The 13732-nt window shown below is 33.3% G+C and overlaps 1 protein-coding gene and 1 long non-coding RNA gene across 4 annotated transcripts; both read right to left on the minus strand.

The window, feature by feature from the left end:
• Positions 1-1405: 1405 nt before the first annotated feature.
• Positions 1406-6369, minus strand: LOC111012374 (protein STRUBBELIG-RECEPTOR FAMILY 3). 3 transcript variants are annotated; one of them, XM_022286512.2, is made up of 17 exons: positions 6144-6369; positions 5706-5918; positions 5385-5514; positions 5228-5299; positions 5047-5112; positions 4872-4943; positions 4693-4764; positions 4554-4625; positions 4396-4461; positions 4170-4235; positions 3565-3929; positions 3030-3436; positions 2618-2889; positions 2359-2494; positions 2073-2209; positions 1816-1972; positions 1406-1732 (listed from the first exon to the last, which is right to left on the minus strand). In XM_022286512.2, the coding sequence occupies exons 2-17, from the start codon at positions 5803-5805 to the stop codon at positions 1670-1672; spliced, it is 2253 nt and encodes a 750-aa protein (XP_022142204.1). In that variant the 5' UTR covers positions 5806-5918; positions 6144-6369; the 3' UTR covers positions 1406-1669. The 3 variants fall into 3 exon arrangements, with proteins under 3 accessions (XP_022142204.1, XP_022142203.1, XP_087981203.1); XM_022286511.2 differs by having other exon boundaries at positions 6058-6369; XM_088125077.1 differs by having other exon boundaries at positions 5228-5295; positions 5706-6369.
• Positions 6370-8672: 2303 nt separating this feature from the next.
• LOC111012320 (uncharacterized) lies at positions 8673-11339 on the minus strand. Its single transcript, XR_002601548.2, has 3 exons — positions 10857-11339; positions 9937-10116; positions 8673-9158 (listed from the first exon to the last, which is right to left on the minus strand). It is a non-coding gene; the product is annotated as an uncharacterized LOC111012320 (long non-coding RNA).
• Between the last annotated feature and the right edge of the window lie 2393 nt (positions 11340-13732).

A 13732-nucleotide genomic window follows, 5' to 3' on the forward strand; every position in this document is an offset into this window, starting at 1 on the left:
CAAAGCTTGAACGAGTTATATCTATACAAATTAAAACATGGTATGGCCTTTATAGTTTGATTTTCATATTCCCGACCTAAACATAAATTAGATAAGTTACAATCTTCATTCTTATTTATTGAACTAAAAAATTAGTTTGGTTTATATATTAAAGTTTTATCAAACGTTTTACTTGCAAGAAGTAATAAAAAGTTTATGTAAATAATTATTTGTAGATGTTGTAAACAAGTACATGAAATTTTAATAAGTCATATTAGTCTAATTTAAAGTAAATTTTGGAACTTTAGTTTGATGGAAGAAGTTGATAGGAGACCAAAGTTAAGTTTGTTTTAGAGTATAATCTTCTATTTTTATTTAATTTTAGTGACTTCTTTAGAACTGTAAAATAAATAAATAAATTGATTATTAATTATCTGTGTATTTTAGAAAATTGATATGGCCTACCACTATATTATAAATTATTTAGAAATTTTGTAAATATGTTAATTGTTATGATCTTACTAGTCATCTAATTTTTTTTAACTAATTAATATTTTTTTTCACATAAAAATAACATATATGAATTTTGTCATAGCTTTTGACTTATCACCAATCAATTGACATTTCAACATAATAATAATTATTATTCTATGTTCAAGATTCTAAATAATACTAATATGAAAAATAAAACAAAGAGTAATTTCAATATAAAACCATCAGTATGTGTATTATATAAAAATATTTAAATATATTATAATTTTTCATTCTTAATTTATGGACTAGATAGTATGGTTCCTTAAGAAAAACTTATGGTTGTGATTAAAATGTAGTATTTAAATTTTAAAAATTTAAATTAAGTTCATTGAATTATAACTTTATAAAGTCATTAATTAAAGATACTGCGATAGATTAATCAAATATTAACTAATTTGATACAAGGTGAGACGACCGATAAATAAAATAATATTTTTATACGAAATAATATATAAAAAAGTATTTGATACATGATTGGATGAGTTATTGTGGTTTTAGTATGTGAGAAAACAACCAAACCCCTTTGTTTTAAAGTGTGGATTTGGTGAGATGAGACCACTGCAAAATTTTCACTAACCATTCAAAGGAATTGGTGGTTTTGGTTAGTTGATGGTGAATGTTCCATGAACTTGTCAAAAATAAATTTGAATAAATAGGACTCATTAGATGAAAGAAAATATGAGGTGCTTCAATCGAGGGGTAAAACTAGGCAAAGAGATTAACTCTCCTTGCACTAATTTCTAGTGGGATTATTTATTACTATTTTCTTTCTAAAAACAATTTCAAATACATTTTTAAGTTTTGTACTCATAAAAAGTTTGAATTATATCTCTAAAATGGATGGTTGGTATGTAATAAATTATAATAAAGTACAACAGTCACATATCGGATAGAATATGAAAAATAAATGTAAGAATATAGCTAAGCTTATAAACAATTTTACAATGGCAGGAAACTTAATTGATGGGGTAATATTCACAAGAAACAATGATCAAACAATTAAAAGGCAAACCTCTTTACCCAAATAAGAAAAACAATGTGAATATGTCAAAACTACTCCAACTTTTTGGCACCAACTTTTGATGCTCAAAACTTTGCTTCATCTTCTACCAAGATCCTCTGCTAAACCATTCCAACTTCTCACTTGATATCTTCCCTAGAGCATTTGTAAGAGTTCCTGTACAATTTCTGAGATTGGCGGCCGAAATTCGGCCTCTCGCTGCCACAAGAATGGTCGAAAATATCAGCAAAGAGTAAATGTGCCATGGTAATCTCATATCGCTAAAGTGTGTAGAGTTTTACCATTATACAAGAGGATATAATATCAGCGAAGCGCGATAACGACTTTATGGGATACATGTCATTAAGCGAGGGATCGACCATTCTTGATAACGCATCGATATCGTGGAGCCTCGGAACAGCCCATCTAACTAGAAATTGCTCTCCCCGAGGCAATGATCTAGAGTTGAACAATTGGGTAAGAACTTGCTAGTTTGATAAGATGGAGAACTAATTATAGGGTGTAAGATGCAAATTCTGCAGCTGTAGGATTCACCTACCGGTCACACGACTTCCGCCCAGTGAGAAGCTCTAGCATTATGACTCCAAAGCTAAAAACGTCACTTTGGTAAGTGTAAGTTCCCGACTCGAATTCAGGAGCACTGTAACCATGAGGTGGGAGGAAACGCCCGGATGACTAGAGTAATAAAAGTCTTATCAGCAACCGCAACGATGCATTTGTTTCTTAAACATAGTTTTATTGATCTAAACACTTTCTCAGACTGACTCGTAGAAGTAAAAATGAATCAAGACTAACAAAAAGTTATAGGATCTGCATAGAAGTACCTGAGTTGCTGAACTTGAAAGCAGTGGAGCCAAGCCAGTGTCAGAGACCCGCGCTTTTAGCTCATTGTCCAGTAGAATATTAGCAGACTTAAAATTTTGGTGCATGATGGGTGGCTGACAGGCCTCATGTAGATACCTGTCTCACAACAATGAAAAAGAGAGATCTCAGCTTCTTACATATATTACCATTGAACTGAAATCTGTCTTTCAAACTAAGTTTCTCTTTTCTGAACAATCAACCAATTCTTCATTCACTTACTCAAGGGCTCTCGCGGCTCCGAGTGCAATCCTTACGCGCATGTTCCATGAAAGCTTTTGATGCATGTCCTTGTCCACGTGTAGTGCGTCATAGAGTGTGCCATTTACGCAATACTCGTATACGAGTAGATATTGTCCATGCTCAGCACAGTAGCCCACAAGCTCGACAATGTTATCGTGCCGAATTTTGCATATATTAGATACAAGGTCGTGAAATTCATCATCGCTCCGGTGCATTGAAGAGGCACCATCCAGTTTTTTAACAGCCAGAAGCTGAAGAGAAAAACAAGAAGCGTGAGTAGGATTTTTGCTGCAATATTCTAACTTGGAAAGTTCAATATGCTAGAGAAGATTTTAACTGTTTCATGGTAGGAGTATCAGCAATTCATTTCAGAGTCATTAAATTATCTTACCCTTCCACTTGGAAGTTCAGCTCTATAGACACTGCCAAGCATGCCTCTTCCAAGAAGATTATCTTCAGAGAAACTATTTGTGTACTGCTGAAGTGACGCGATTGTGAAGACTTTCAAAGAACTAGAGTTTGGTTTTTTAGGTACTCTACTAGATACTTCAGCTGCCACAATTGGTTTCGTGACCTCCTGCATTGAAAGGAGCGGAAATGGGGGAGGAGGAGGCGGTGCTAGGAAGTCATCGCTTATGCCTGAAATATCAGTATCGTCTCTACGAAAACTCGTATGATTAGAAGCATCTTTTCTTTTCCCATTTGCCTCCTGTCTATCATGCAGCCTTGGGGTAAAATCCATTATTCTATCCTTCACTCTGTCTCCATCAAGTGGCTTAAGAATGGTCTCCCTTTGACCTTCACAAAAGAAAAAAAAGTTTACAAAGTCAGCTTTCATATAACATTACACAAGAAGAAAGTAAGGATTGCAAAACTTTTGACAACATAGTGAAAAGTTTGAAGATATGGAAAAATGAGGCTTGTACCTTTCTCCATGTCATCAATTGCAACCGAGGGCGGCTTCGTGGGTTTTGGCTTATATTTAGATGCCATATCAGCGCTGTTCGTGTCTTCTCGATGCTTGCTTCTTCTTTTCAAGCATATTGGCACGAGAAGACAGGATCCTAATGCTACAACTATTACAGTGCCAATAATAGCAATCCACATGATCCGCCTAGTAGAGAAAAAACCACTTGCTCCATCTGATTCAGGAGTTCCTGAAGAAAATGGCTGACCTGAGCCCGTCTGACTTGTTGGTTGTCCCACAGTAACCGGTGCGAGAGCAAATGGTGAAGGGGCTAAAGCAGGCGCGGATGGAATTATCGTAGTATTAAACGGGTTTCCATCCTTTCTGCACGTATAACACCAACATGGTTGATAGGACATAATATATTTTCTAGACAAGGTTAAACAAAGTTAACTTGGAAAGAAGAGGAAAATGAAGTGAGATATGTGAAACCATGAAAATGTATGGGGGGGATATAATGTCAGTTTGGAAAGACAAATTCATCCATGTATGCATTATCAAATTTTCTGTATAAAGAGCTGTGCTAGTAACAAACAGAAAGAGCGGCCAAGTCCTCAAATTCACCTGAAATTTGGTACGCCCAACAACTTTGGAGGTATAGGTCCAGAAAAAAGATTGTCCTCTATATTCCTGCATAGCAGAGAGTAAATGTTCAATTTGAAGGAAAATGGTAACAACATCCATCCACTTCAGAACTAAGATACAATTATCCTTGATTGGGTATTTGAATGTTATGATCGAAGAATTAGAAGGAATCTTTTTCGAGTCCTAAACGAAGTAAGAATAGTACAAATCCGACAGTGGAAGATCCTGTAGAGCATTGAGCATCCCAGAAAGTTGATTGTTCTGCAAATGCCTGAAAGATCGAAAATCATATATGCATATAACTACAGGTAAATGTGAAATATGGAGTAATAAAACCTCTTATAGAGTTTATAAATAACTCACAATGTAGTAAGGGAGAACAAATCAGCCATCGAGGGAGGCAATGGGCCGCTCAAGTTGTTGCCAGACAAGTCCCTAAATAACAAAACATGATCAAACTCTATAACTTGGGAGGCTATCTGAATTAAATGAAGACACTCACAAGTTATTCAAGCCATTAAGCTGCTGGAAGACATCGGGTATCACCCCGGTAAGAAGGTTATTGTTTAACGACCTGAGGGGAAAATTAAGACACCCATCATAATGATGTAACTGGCTAGAAATTTTTTTGTAAAAACTGGCACCAAGATCATGACAAGATTTGCTTGACAACAAACTTACAAGTCCATCAATTGTGTCAGTGAGGCCAGTCCAGGGGGAATGCTTCCAGTGAATTGATTAGCTGATAAAGAACTAAACAATGAAAATTGAAAACGACCATGTTAAATAGTTGCTAAACTTTAATTAACAAAGTTGCTAGACTTTTTTGAACTGAGGAAATTCAGATGTAACATACAAACTTCTTAGTGTAGGGGGCAACATAGATGGAATATTGCCTCCAATATGGTTGTTGCTTAGATCTCTGCTCCATAAAACAGTGGAAAATACTTCATATGAGTATAGATGTAGTTAAGCAATCGGTATGGTGGATGGGGACTCATCATTAAGACCCACATTCACAATGAGATGAAACTTACATTGATATTATCGACTCAAATTGGCCCAAGCTACTGCCTAGCTCTCCTCCCAAATTCAAACCACTGAGCTGTCTGAGGCAAAAGCAAATAATTGTTCCATTATTTACAGAAGGGGAAAGTGAAGATGGCTAATAAAGGATAAATTGAATTCACCTACATCGCTGTTATATTTGAGAATACACATTCAACCCCTTGCCACTTCTCCCCACATGGATCACCTCCAACAAGAATCCACCCTCGCAGAGGAGGGTAGCCAAGAGAAATGAATAATGCATTGATTGCAGCAACTAAAAATAAGAAAATAAGAAGCGAGTAAGAGCAGCAAAAGGCTAGGAGAGAGCAGGTTTTGCACGGTAGAAGAAAGTAAAAATTGTCAGCTGCAAAAGCTAATTTCAAGCATGTTTCCATTACGGTTCTCTTCTCTCAACCACTGCCAAAAGAAGTAAAAAGAAAAATACTCTGTAGGTATCTGCCTTACCATCGCGGAGGTCAGTGTCTCCAAAGCAAAAAGGCTTCAAAGAGACCATGAGCAGCCCAACGAGGATCTTCACGAACAAATTCCAATTTGCACGACCCATTAGCGAAACAGAACTCTAGTTAAATATCCCACTGAAAATTTTCTCGTTTCTTTCAGAAAATGGTCGCCAATGCTTGTCTGAGGCAAACAATCAGCCAATCCTAAGCTCCCCCTCTTGCAAAAACACCATCCAAATACATCAAAACCTCAAGAAACACACCACCATCAAACCCCTAAACTCCGAAGCAACCCAGATCAAAAACCCACAAACCACGACGGAAACCCACAAAAGATAAAAGATGGGTCAGTGTACCAGAGGCCTGGTTCAGCCAAACGTGGTGGATTTCTCCAGAGACGAATAGAGACAGACAGAGAATACCGAAGCAAAGAAACAAATACCAAATAGAGCAAATGCAAGGAGAGAGAAATGGAGGAGGAAGTGAAGGAATGGGCTGTCTCCTCTCCTCTCCTCTCGTCGCAGCTTTTTGTTGGCTTTCTCTTTTCCTTTTCCAAACTTTGGAATTGTGCGCGCACCCAGTTACAGCAGGGATATATCCTTTGTTGAAAGAAAAGAAAGAGAAAAAAGGGGCATGTATGTGTGAGTGTGATGATTCTTTATGGATGTGGAAATTTGACACTTAGCGAATCAGAATTGGGTTTGTTCTTCTTTTTTAAGTTTATCTGTGAATTGAAATTGCAAACGGTCGAAAATTAAAACGACAGAAATTGGGGAGAGTGTCCGGCTCCAGCTGCTGCGGGGGTCCACCTCCACCTCAGTAGCGATCCCTTCTTTGTTAAGGTTCGGCCTTCAACCACCGTAATTGGCGGATCAAAAAGAGTTCTTTTTTATGCATATAATCAATCACACATGAAATTCTTCTACACCTCTACATCCTTCACTCGGGACGGCTAAATTATTTAACTCCATTTCTCAGTTCGTATGCATCGCAGATTTAGGGGCGTTCACGGCGTACCTTCCCTATTTAATCTCACATCCTCCATAAATTTTCCACAAAATTTTGCTGGAATCGAGGTGGGATGGAGAATTAACGGGGATTTACTTTTTTAAATTATTTATCAATTAAATCATTTTAAAAATTAATTAACTAATTGCTTAATTTTTTATGTATAGACTTAATACATATACGTCCGTAAATATCTGACAGTTAAGAGAGAGGAATGTTAAAAATTAAGTCGAGTTATCAAATATTTAATGGCAGTAAGGAGTAATTACTCGAAACAAACCAAATATTTTTTAAAAATATGTATAAATTTTTTTTTCGGGTCTCTAGGTTTCGTCCCCACCAAGAAAAGGAATATTTCTAGACAAATCCTCGCCATTAGATTGACTATTTTGTTTTCTGTTTTTTATTTTCAAAATTTTGTCTTATTAATACTAATCATTTTCTTTACTTCTTTAGATCTATTTTCAAAATCTAAGTCCTATTTTTAAAAAAAATTTGTTCTCTTTGTTTTTAAAATTTGATTAAAATTTAAAATAATAGTGAAAATGTACTAAATTTAGTAATATAAAAAAAATAACGAAATCCTTATGAAAGGGACATAAATTTTTTTATTTCTTTCATCTACTAAAATCATTGATAATATTTTTAACTTTCTCAATTTTATTAGGAGAGAAAAAAAATTTATGAAGAATAAATCACTTCAAATATTTCAAATGATAAAATCAATTATGAACATAAACTATTTAAACATTTTTTTGGATAAAATAGACTATTTAAACCATTAAAAACAGTCTATCTAAAAAAATCTTATTGAACTTTTATTATAAAAGACATAAAATTATTTTCAAAACACTCTCAAAAAAATTCTTAATCCTTAATCATCGTCTCTTTTAAAAAATTGATCATCATCTTAATCATAATAATGATATTACGAAATGTTTATTTTATTATAGGATGCTCTTGTTGTTTAATTATGCAGATAATACGAGGCTAATAAACTATAAAGTATGTTTGAAATGTTGGGTACTAACACACGTGGTGTACATTATTGGTTGGAATTTTCCATACTTTTATGATAATAATGAATAATTAAACCTTTCAACGCTCGTTTCTTGGTTGATTAATGAATATTGCAATTAATTATCATTATTACTAATTTGAACAATAATCTGATGAAATCATCATAGTCTAAAAACTTGATTAAATTAAATCCACCTGCTTTGATTCTTTATATAATCACCCGTTTTTTTAGTTCAATAAGAGGAGGATTCAAACTTCCGACTTCTTTAAGAAGGTAAATAATGTCTTGATAAAAAAATTAAAGAAAAAAAACAACTTGTACATGCCAAAAACTTTTTTTTTTCTTTTTTTCTTTTTGAAAATCCAAAATACATATTTAAACTTAAACTTGTGGATGGGAGGTTTGACGTATAGTAGTCTTGAAGATCACTCAAAGAAAGACGCTAAAAAGAGTAAGTGTTTGGGAATCATGAGTATTGGCAGACTTTTTAACATTTCAATTGGGAAATTGATATACCTCAACCAAACATTGGCCTTTAATTTCCACTTCATTAATGAATGATGCCTCAACCACTGTGCTGATTTGGCGAAATTGCAAATTATTATATGGTTGGTTTTTTAACTTACAAAACACGACATTTGATCAAAATATTTCAGGTTGTTAGGGCTGTTTTGTACTCAATATGCTGTACTAAAAAATAATAATAATAACAATAAATAGCTTAAATTCATCATAAATTTTAAATTTCATTATTTATGTACTTTCTGTTAATTTGACGAAGATTAGATTTTTGTTTGAAAACTGAAAGGGTTTAGATTCAATTTTAAAGAGACTATATATTGAATAAAAAAATAGATACATCAATTTGCATACAATACAATTATGAAATTAGGTGAAAGATTCAATACAAATAACTTTACAAGTTTGATAGACAAATCCAAGTACTCCCACTGAAGAATTTCCACTTAAATTATGGAAGAATTTCTATGATCTCTAACAAGCTTCTCTCTTTAGAAAAAAAAATTGTCCACCCTCTCTCAAGTAAAAGAAATGTTCGAGGTAGAAACAAGAGTATAACCCCAACTGCCAAAATGAACATAGCTATGGGAAAGAGTATATTATAGCATTTTTAGTTCGCGAATTTCTAAAACAGTAATTGACATCTACTCATTCCCTTAAAGTCGGAGGTTCATAATCCGTTTGCAGCATTTTCAACTCAGTTCCTCGTTTGTAGGTAGCCTGATCCCAAACAGCAGCATCATTCCAAAATCAGTGGTGCATATTCATGAGTAGTTGCAGGAAAGATAGTTTCCAAAGTTCCTGATATCATAGGCTTGACCTTGATAAGCCAACCGGAGAATGCTTTCAATCTTGTTCCAATTGAATACATGGTTTGGTTTTGTTAAGAATCAACTGATATCAAGCTCCCTGCTTTAAACATTTTAACAAATTAAATACCGATCTGATGTAGCATTTGATATAATAATAATCATGTCAACTACAAACACTTAGCTTCGGTGCTTAAACAGTTGAGTGTGTTATATGGTAACTAAACAGAGCAAGCCACAAATTGTCTGCAGATCTAACTCTAGCATTGTTGAGTAAATCAATTAAAAGCATTGATGAAACCAAGAAGATGGGTAGTCCTTAATTGACATTCTGTAGGCACCCAATCAACTTGACTGATATTATTCAAATCTATGGTTTCCTTCCTACGGTTTGAAGCCCTCAGAGAACATGAACCCAACCAGCAAACACATTTTATGGATAAATGGAACCTTAGCAACCACTGAGTACAGTATCTAGCGGGAACCGAGACTAGAGCTGCCCCTAATCCTAATTTCAACTCTTAGGAATGCGAAAATGGAGATGTTAAGGAATCAGTAAGAGTTAAGATCCCCGATGTTCATAACATTGGGCATGGAAATAAGTTATTCGCATACATTTCTTATTCTCATGAACAAGACCCTTACAAACTCTATCGTGCAAGAGCTCCCAATGTCACGTCACCAAATAACCGACCAATCGACGAGCAGCCAAATGGCCATTTGAAAACTCCAAAGCACCAGAACTACTCAAGTCACCAGACAATTGACATCTATGATTACTCACTACTCTCTCCTTCAATCGAACCGCAACATTGAGAGAATCTACAAATAATATAGAAAAACATAGACAATGAGTTACATAAATTGAGAGATCTTACAATGCGGTATCTACTCCAGATTTCTCATAGAGAAATCCGTAAATTGGGGTGGATGGGTCCACTAAGTCCATTATTTCTTGATTTTGTTGAGCTATTGGGATTTCACATTTGGATAAGAGTATAGACATTTCTGACAACAGTTTTTGGACGACCAAAATCAGCCTCAGCTCGCCCAAGTTCCTAGATAAGAGATAAGTTTGAAGCAAACAAGTTAGTAAAAGAAAGAACAAACAACCAAACCAATGAAAAGAAAGCATAATAAAATATATATATATATATATATATATATATATATATATATTTCCTGTTGAAGAACAATATTGTTTGCTCATTAACTATTGAGATAGAGATCCCTATCCAGAATCAGTACTGTGAAACAACAGTTACTGTAGAAGTGGTCCATTTACCAAAAGAAAAAAAAAACAAACTTATGCATGCCAAAGGAATGGCAATCCCTATGTGACAACTCCCAATTCCCTCATAGGATGTCTCAGAGCAAAGTAATAAGCTCCAAAATCCTTCCCAATAACAAACAAACACCTATACAGAGTAATGTTAGAAGATTTCTTATTCTGCAATCATAGGAACTGCTATGTTCTGATCAAAAGTAAAGTATCAAGAACTGGAATGACATTAGCGTAAAATCATAATTATATCTCAATTCAAAAAACGGTGACAAAAGAGGAATTCCAACCCTTTCCAAACCCCTAATTTTGTTGCCCAATTTGACATTTCTACCGTTTCCTTTGAAAACCCCATTTCCTCTTTCCATCAATTATTAATTGTATCATCGAGCTGTTCAGTTTTACAAACATCTCGCAATCCTTTGTTTAACTTTTTGGAACCCTATCAATCAATAATTTTATTACCTCTGCAACCAAATTAAAGCAAAGCATAGGGGAGAATACTGAAAGAAGTACCTTGGGGATGTTGAGCATCGAGAATTCGAAGGAGGTCGCTGAATGCAGCCTTCGAGGGCTCGGCCGGCACATCGGAGAGTCCATATTCTCAAAGAATCAAATAAAATTTGGGGCTATGAATTCAAAATATGTAGAATGATAGATCCAAAAGAATAATCCATTCTTTCTGATTACTAGGAAACAAACCAATCCACTCTGCATTTGTACATAAGGCCTCTTTCCTTTTTCTAGTCAAATTATATCTATTTCTTCCCAGTTTAGGTGTCTCCTTCGACTCTACTTTCAAGAAAAGAAAGTCTAAAAAATTGAGTGAGACGCCGGAAAAACAGTGAGCCGCTAGGAACGATGCTTGAGAATAACAGTTAATCGCCGGAAAAATAGCGAGCCGCTGGAAAACGATACCGCCGGAATAACAATAAACCACTATGTTGCTTGACGAAATCAAGAAAATGCAATCAACAAGTTGCTAAAACAATCAACAACGAAATAAAAATGGGAAAAGATTAGGAATTAGTATTTTTACTAAAAAAATTTGTTACATAATATTCTTGAACGGACGACTTAGATTAGAGGCATATGTCAATTACGCTCGTTGCTCTGACTTGTTACATAATATTCTTTATTTGTTTAAACTAATTAATAAATATAAATATTTATCTTAAATGACTTTTTCTTTTTTGAGACAAAAAAAAATCTCATTTTAGCGGAAAATCTAAAATCATAAAATAATAACGAAAATGAAGGTTTGTGAAATTTTGATTCTAAATTGATCCTCAAACTTCTGTAATTTTTATTATATTTAATTGATAAGTATATCTCACTCAAATTTTTAGTCAATAAAAATATCACATCTTTCTTGTAGGAAATAAATTTGTATTAAAAATTTAATTTATTTTAGCTGGGGCTTACTCGTGAGTATGATTTTTGGGCTCACTCGTGAGTAATATGAAAATTTTGGTTGAATGGATAAAACAGAGACATTATCATTGTTGATAGTAACTCACTGCCTATTATCATATTGGACACAAATCAACCGTCTTTTAAGGTTGGTGAAGCTCAAAATCCTTGATTTGGTCAGACTGCGTTGTTTGCCTCAAAATCCTTGTGTAATCAATCATTCATGTATCAATTAGGCTCTTAACCATTTCAAAGAAGTTGGGCCGTGAGACCAGGTTTTGGGCCCAAATCCTAACGACATGTCGGGTCACTGGATCTTTTGATTCATTTTGGGTACAATTAATAACATTAAATGAAATGGTCGTTTTTGTAACAGATATTTAATATTAGATATTTGGCCAGAAGAATTAATTCTTTAAGCTGATTTGTCTGTGACGGTTGCAAAATCACCGCAGATAAAGGTTGGGCATTATTTATTATAATAATTGGTTGTTGGATAATTAATGTGCACTGTGTAGGTTGGCGGACCCATCCACTCCTTTACACACCATTTTTCTTTGTAACTTCCATCTCATGGTCTGCTCTCATCAGACCAACCATTCTCAACTTTAATAATATCCTTAGTTTCATTTAATGTTTCTCAAATTTTCTTATCTCACAGATTTTGTGGCGGACAATACATTTCAAAAAAAAGATTAAAATGGTCACTTTTTAAAAGTATAGAAATAAAAACAAATATTTTGAAAGTTTGTAGATTAAAGTAAATTAAAATTTAAAATTAAAGTATAACTTAATAATAACCCCTATAATTTGACACCTATGATTGTTGCAGTTTAACAGCTTCTTTAATACATTGAAATAATAAGAAACCTTTTTATAGTAGGGATAAAAGTTTACCTTCTAACTTTTTTTATATATAAAGTTTTAAAATTTGGGAAGATAAATTAAAAAGAAAACTCCAAAATCTTTTAACTTTTTATATAAATTTTAAATTTACGAGGAATTAAGAGGGGGCAATTCTTCACTTGAAGTCGAAGCTTACAAGGTTGCTCTTTGAAAGTCAAATTCTTAAACCATCAAAATAGAAGCATTTCAATTGCAGCAATTTTGTCTCTCTAGTTATTTCATTTCCATGTAAATTATACTATGTTTTATATATTAAATAATAATATAAAGAGGTTGCGAATTCGATTTATCATCTTACATGTTGTATTAAAAAAAATTATATTTTTCACAATCAAACATTAAAACAAAATAGGTCAATGTTTAATAAATTTCTAAATTTTTAATTTTGTGTCCAGTAGATTCATAATCTATTTCACATTTTAAGATTAAAATTTTCAAACTTATTGAACACAAAATGAATTTTGAGTCCAATAATTTAAAAAAATTAATACCAACTTTATTAAGAGTTGTTATTTAGTCGGTTTGCGACTTAGTTTTTGTTGAGTTGTTTGTTAAATATATGGTTCGTTAAGTTTATTATTTTATTATCTCTTTTTTTTTCCTTGGGTTTAATAATTACAAGATGGAGATTGGGATTGAACTATTGAGAGAGTATTAAAGTCCACTTGAGTAAAATTGGTCACTCCTATTTAACGTGAACATCTTATTTTGAACAATTTTAAATTATTATCTTTTTTAAGAAAAATTTTCACTCGACTTCTACTTCACCCTATGATAAAAAATTTTATAGTACAACCAATGAGATAATTTATTTGAGATTAAATTTGTGACTTCTAATGCCCATTTGATAACCATTTCGTTTTTGCATTTTGATTTTTTATTTTTAAAAAAGAGGGTTGTTTGATAATCCATTCAACTTTCTGTTTTTTATTTTTTAAAAACTATTTTGAAATTCTATGTAAATTTCAAAAAAAAAAATTGTTTTCAAAAATAGGTTTTTTGTTTTTCAAAATCTCATTTCTTCTTCTAGTACTCAACTTATTTCTCTCTCATATTTATCTTTAAAAAATTCA

The sequence above is a fragment of the Momordica charantia genome (assembly GCF_013281855.1).
Source record: "Momordica charantia cultivar OHB3-1 chromosome 1 unlocalized genomic scaffold, Mcharantia_2.0 BLBB01000001.1, whole genome shotgun sequence".
NCBI lineage: Eukaryota > Viridiplantae > Streptophyta > Magnoliopsida > Cucurbitales > Cucurbitaceae > Momordica > Momordica charantia.

What these genes read in the sequence shown, in the direction of transcription:
- LOC111012374 (XM_022286512.2), bottom strand. Translation starts at nt 5,805, where the DNA reads ATGGGTCGTGCAAATTGGAATTTGTTCGTGAAGATCCTCGTTGGGCTG. An exon ending in AGACACTGACCTCCGCGATG is followed by an intron (nt 5,515 to 5,705) that starts GTAAGGCAGATA and finishes TCTTATTTTTAG; the next exon opens with TTGCTGCAATCAATGCATTA. An exon ending in CTGAACTTCCAAGTGGAAGG is followed by an intron (nt 2,890 to 3,029) that starts GTAAGATAATTT and finishes TTTTCTCTTCAG; the next exon opens with CTTCTGGCTGTTAAAAAACT.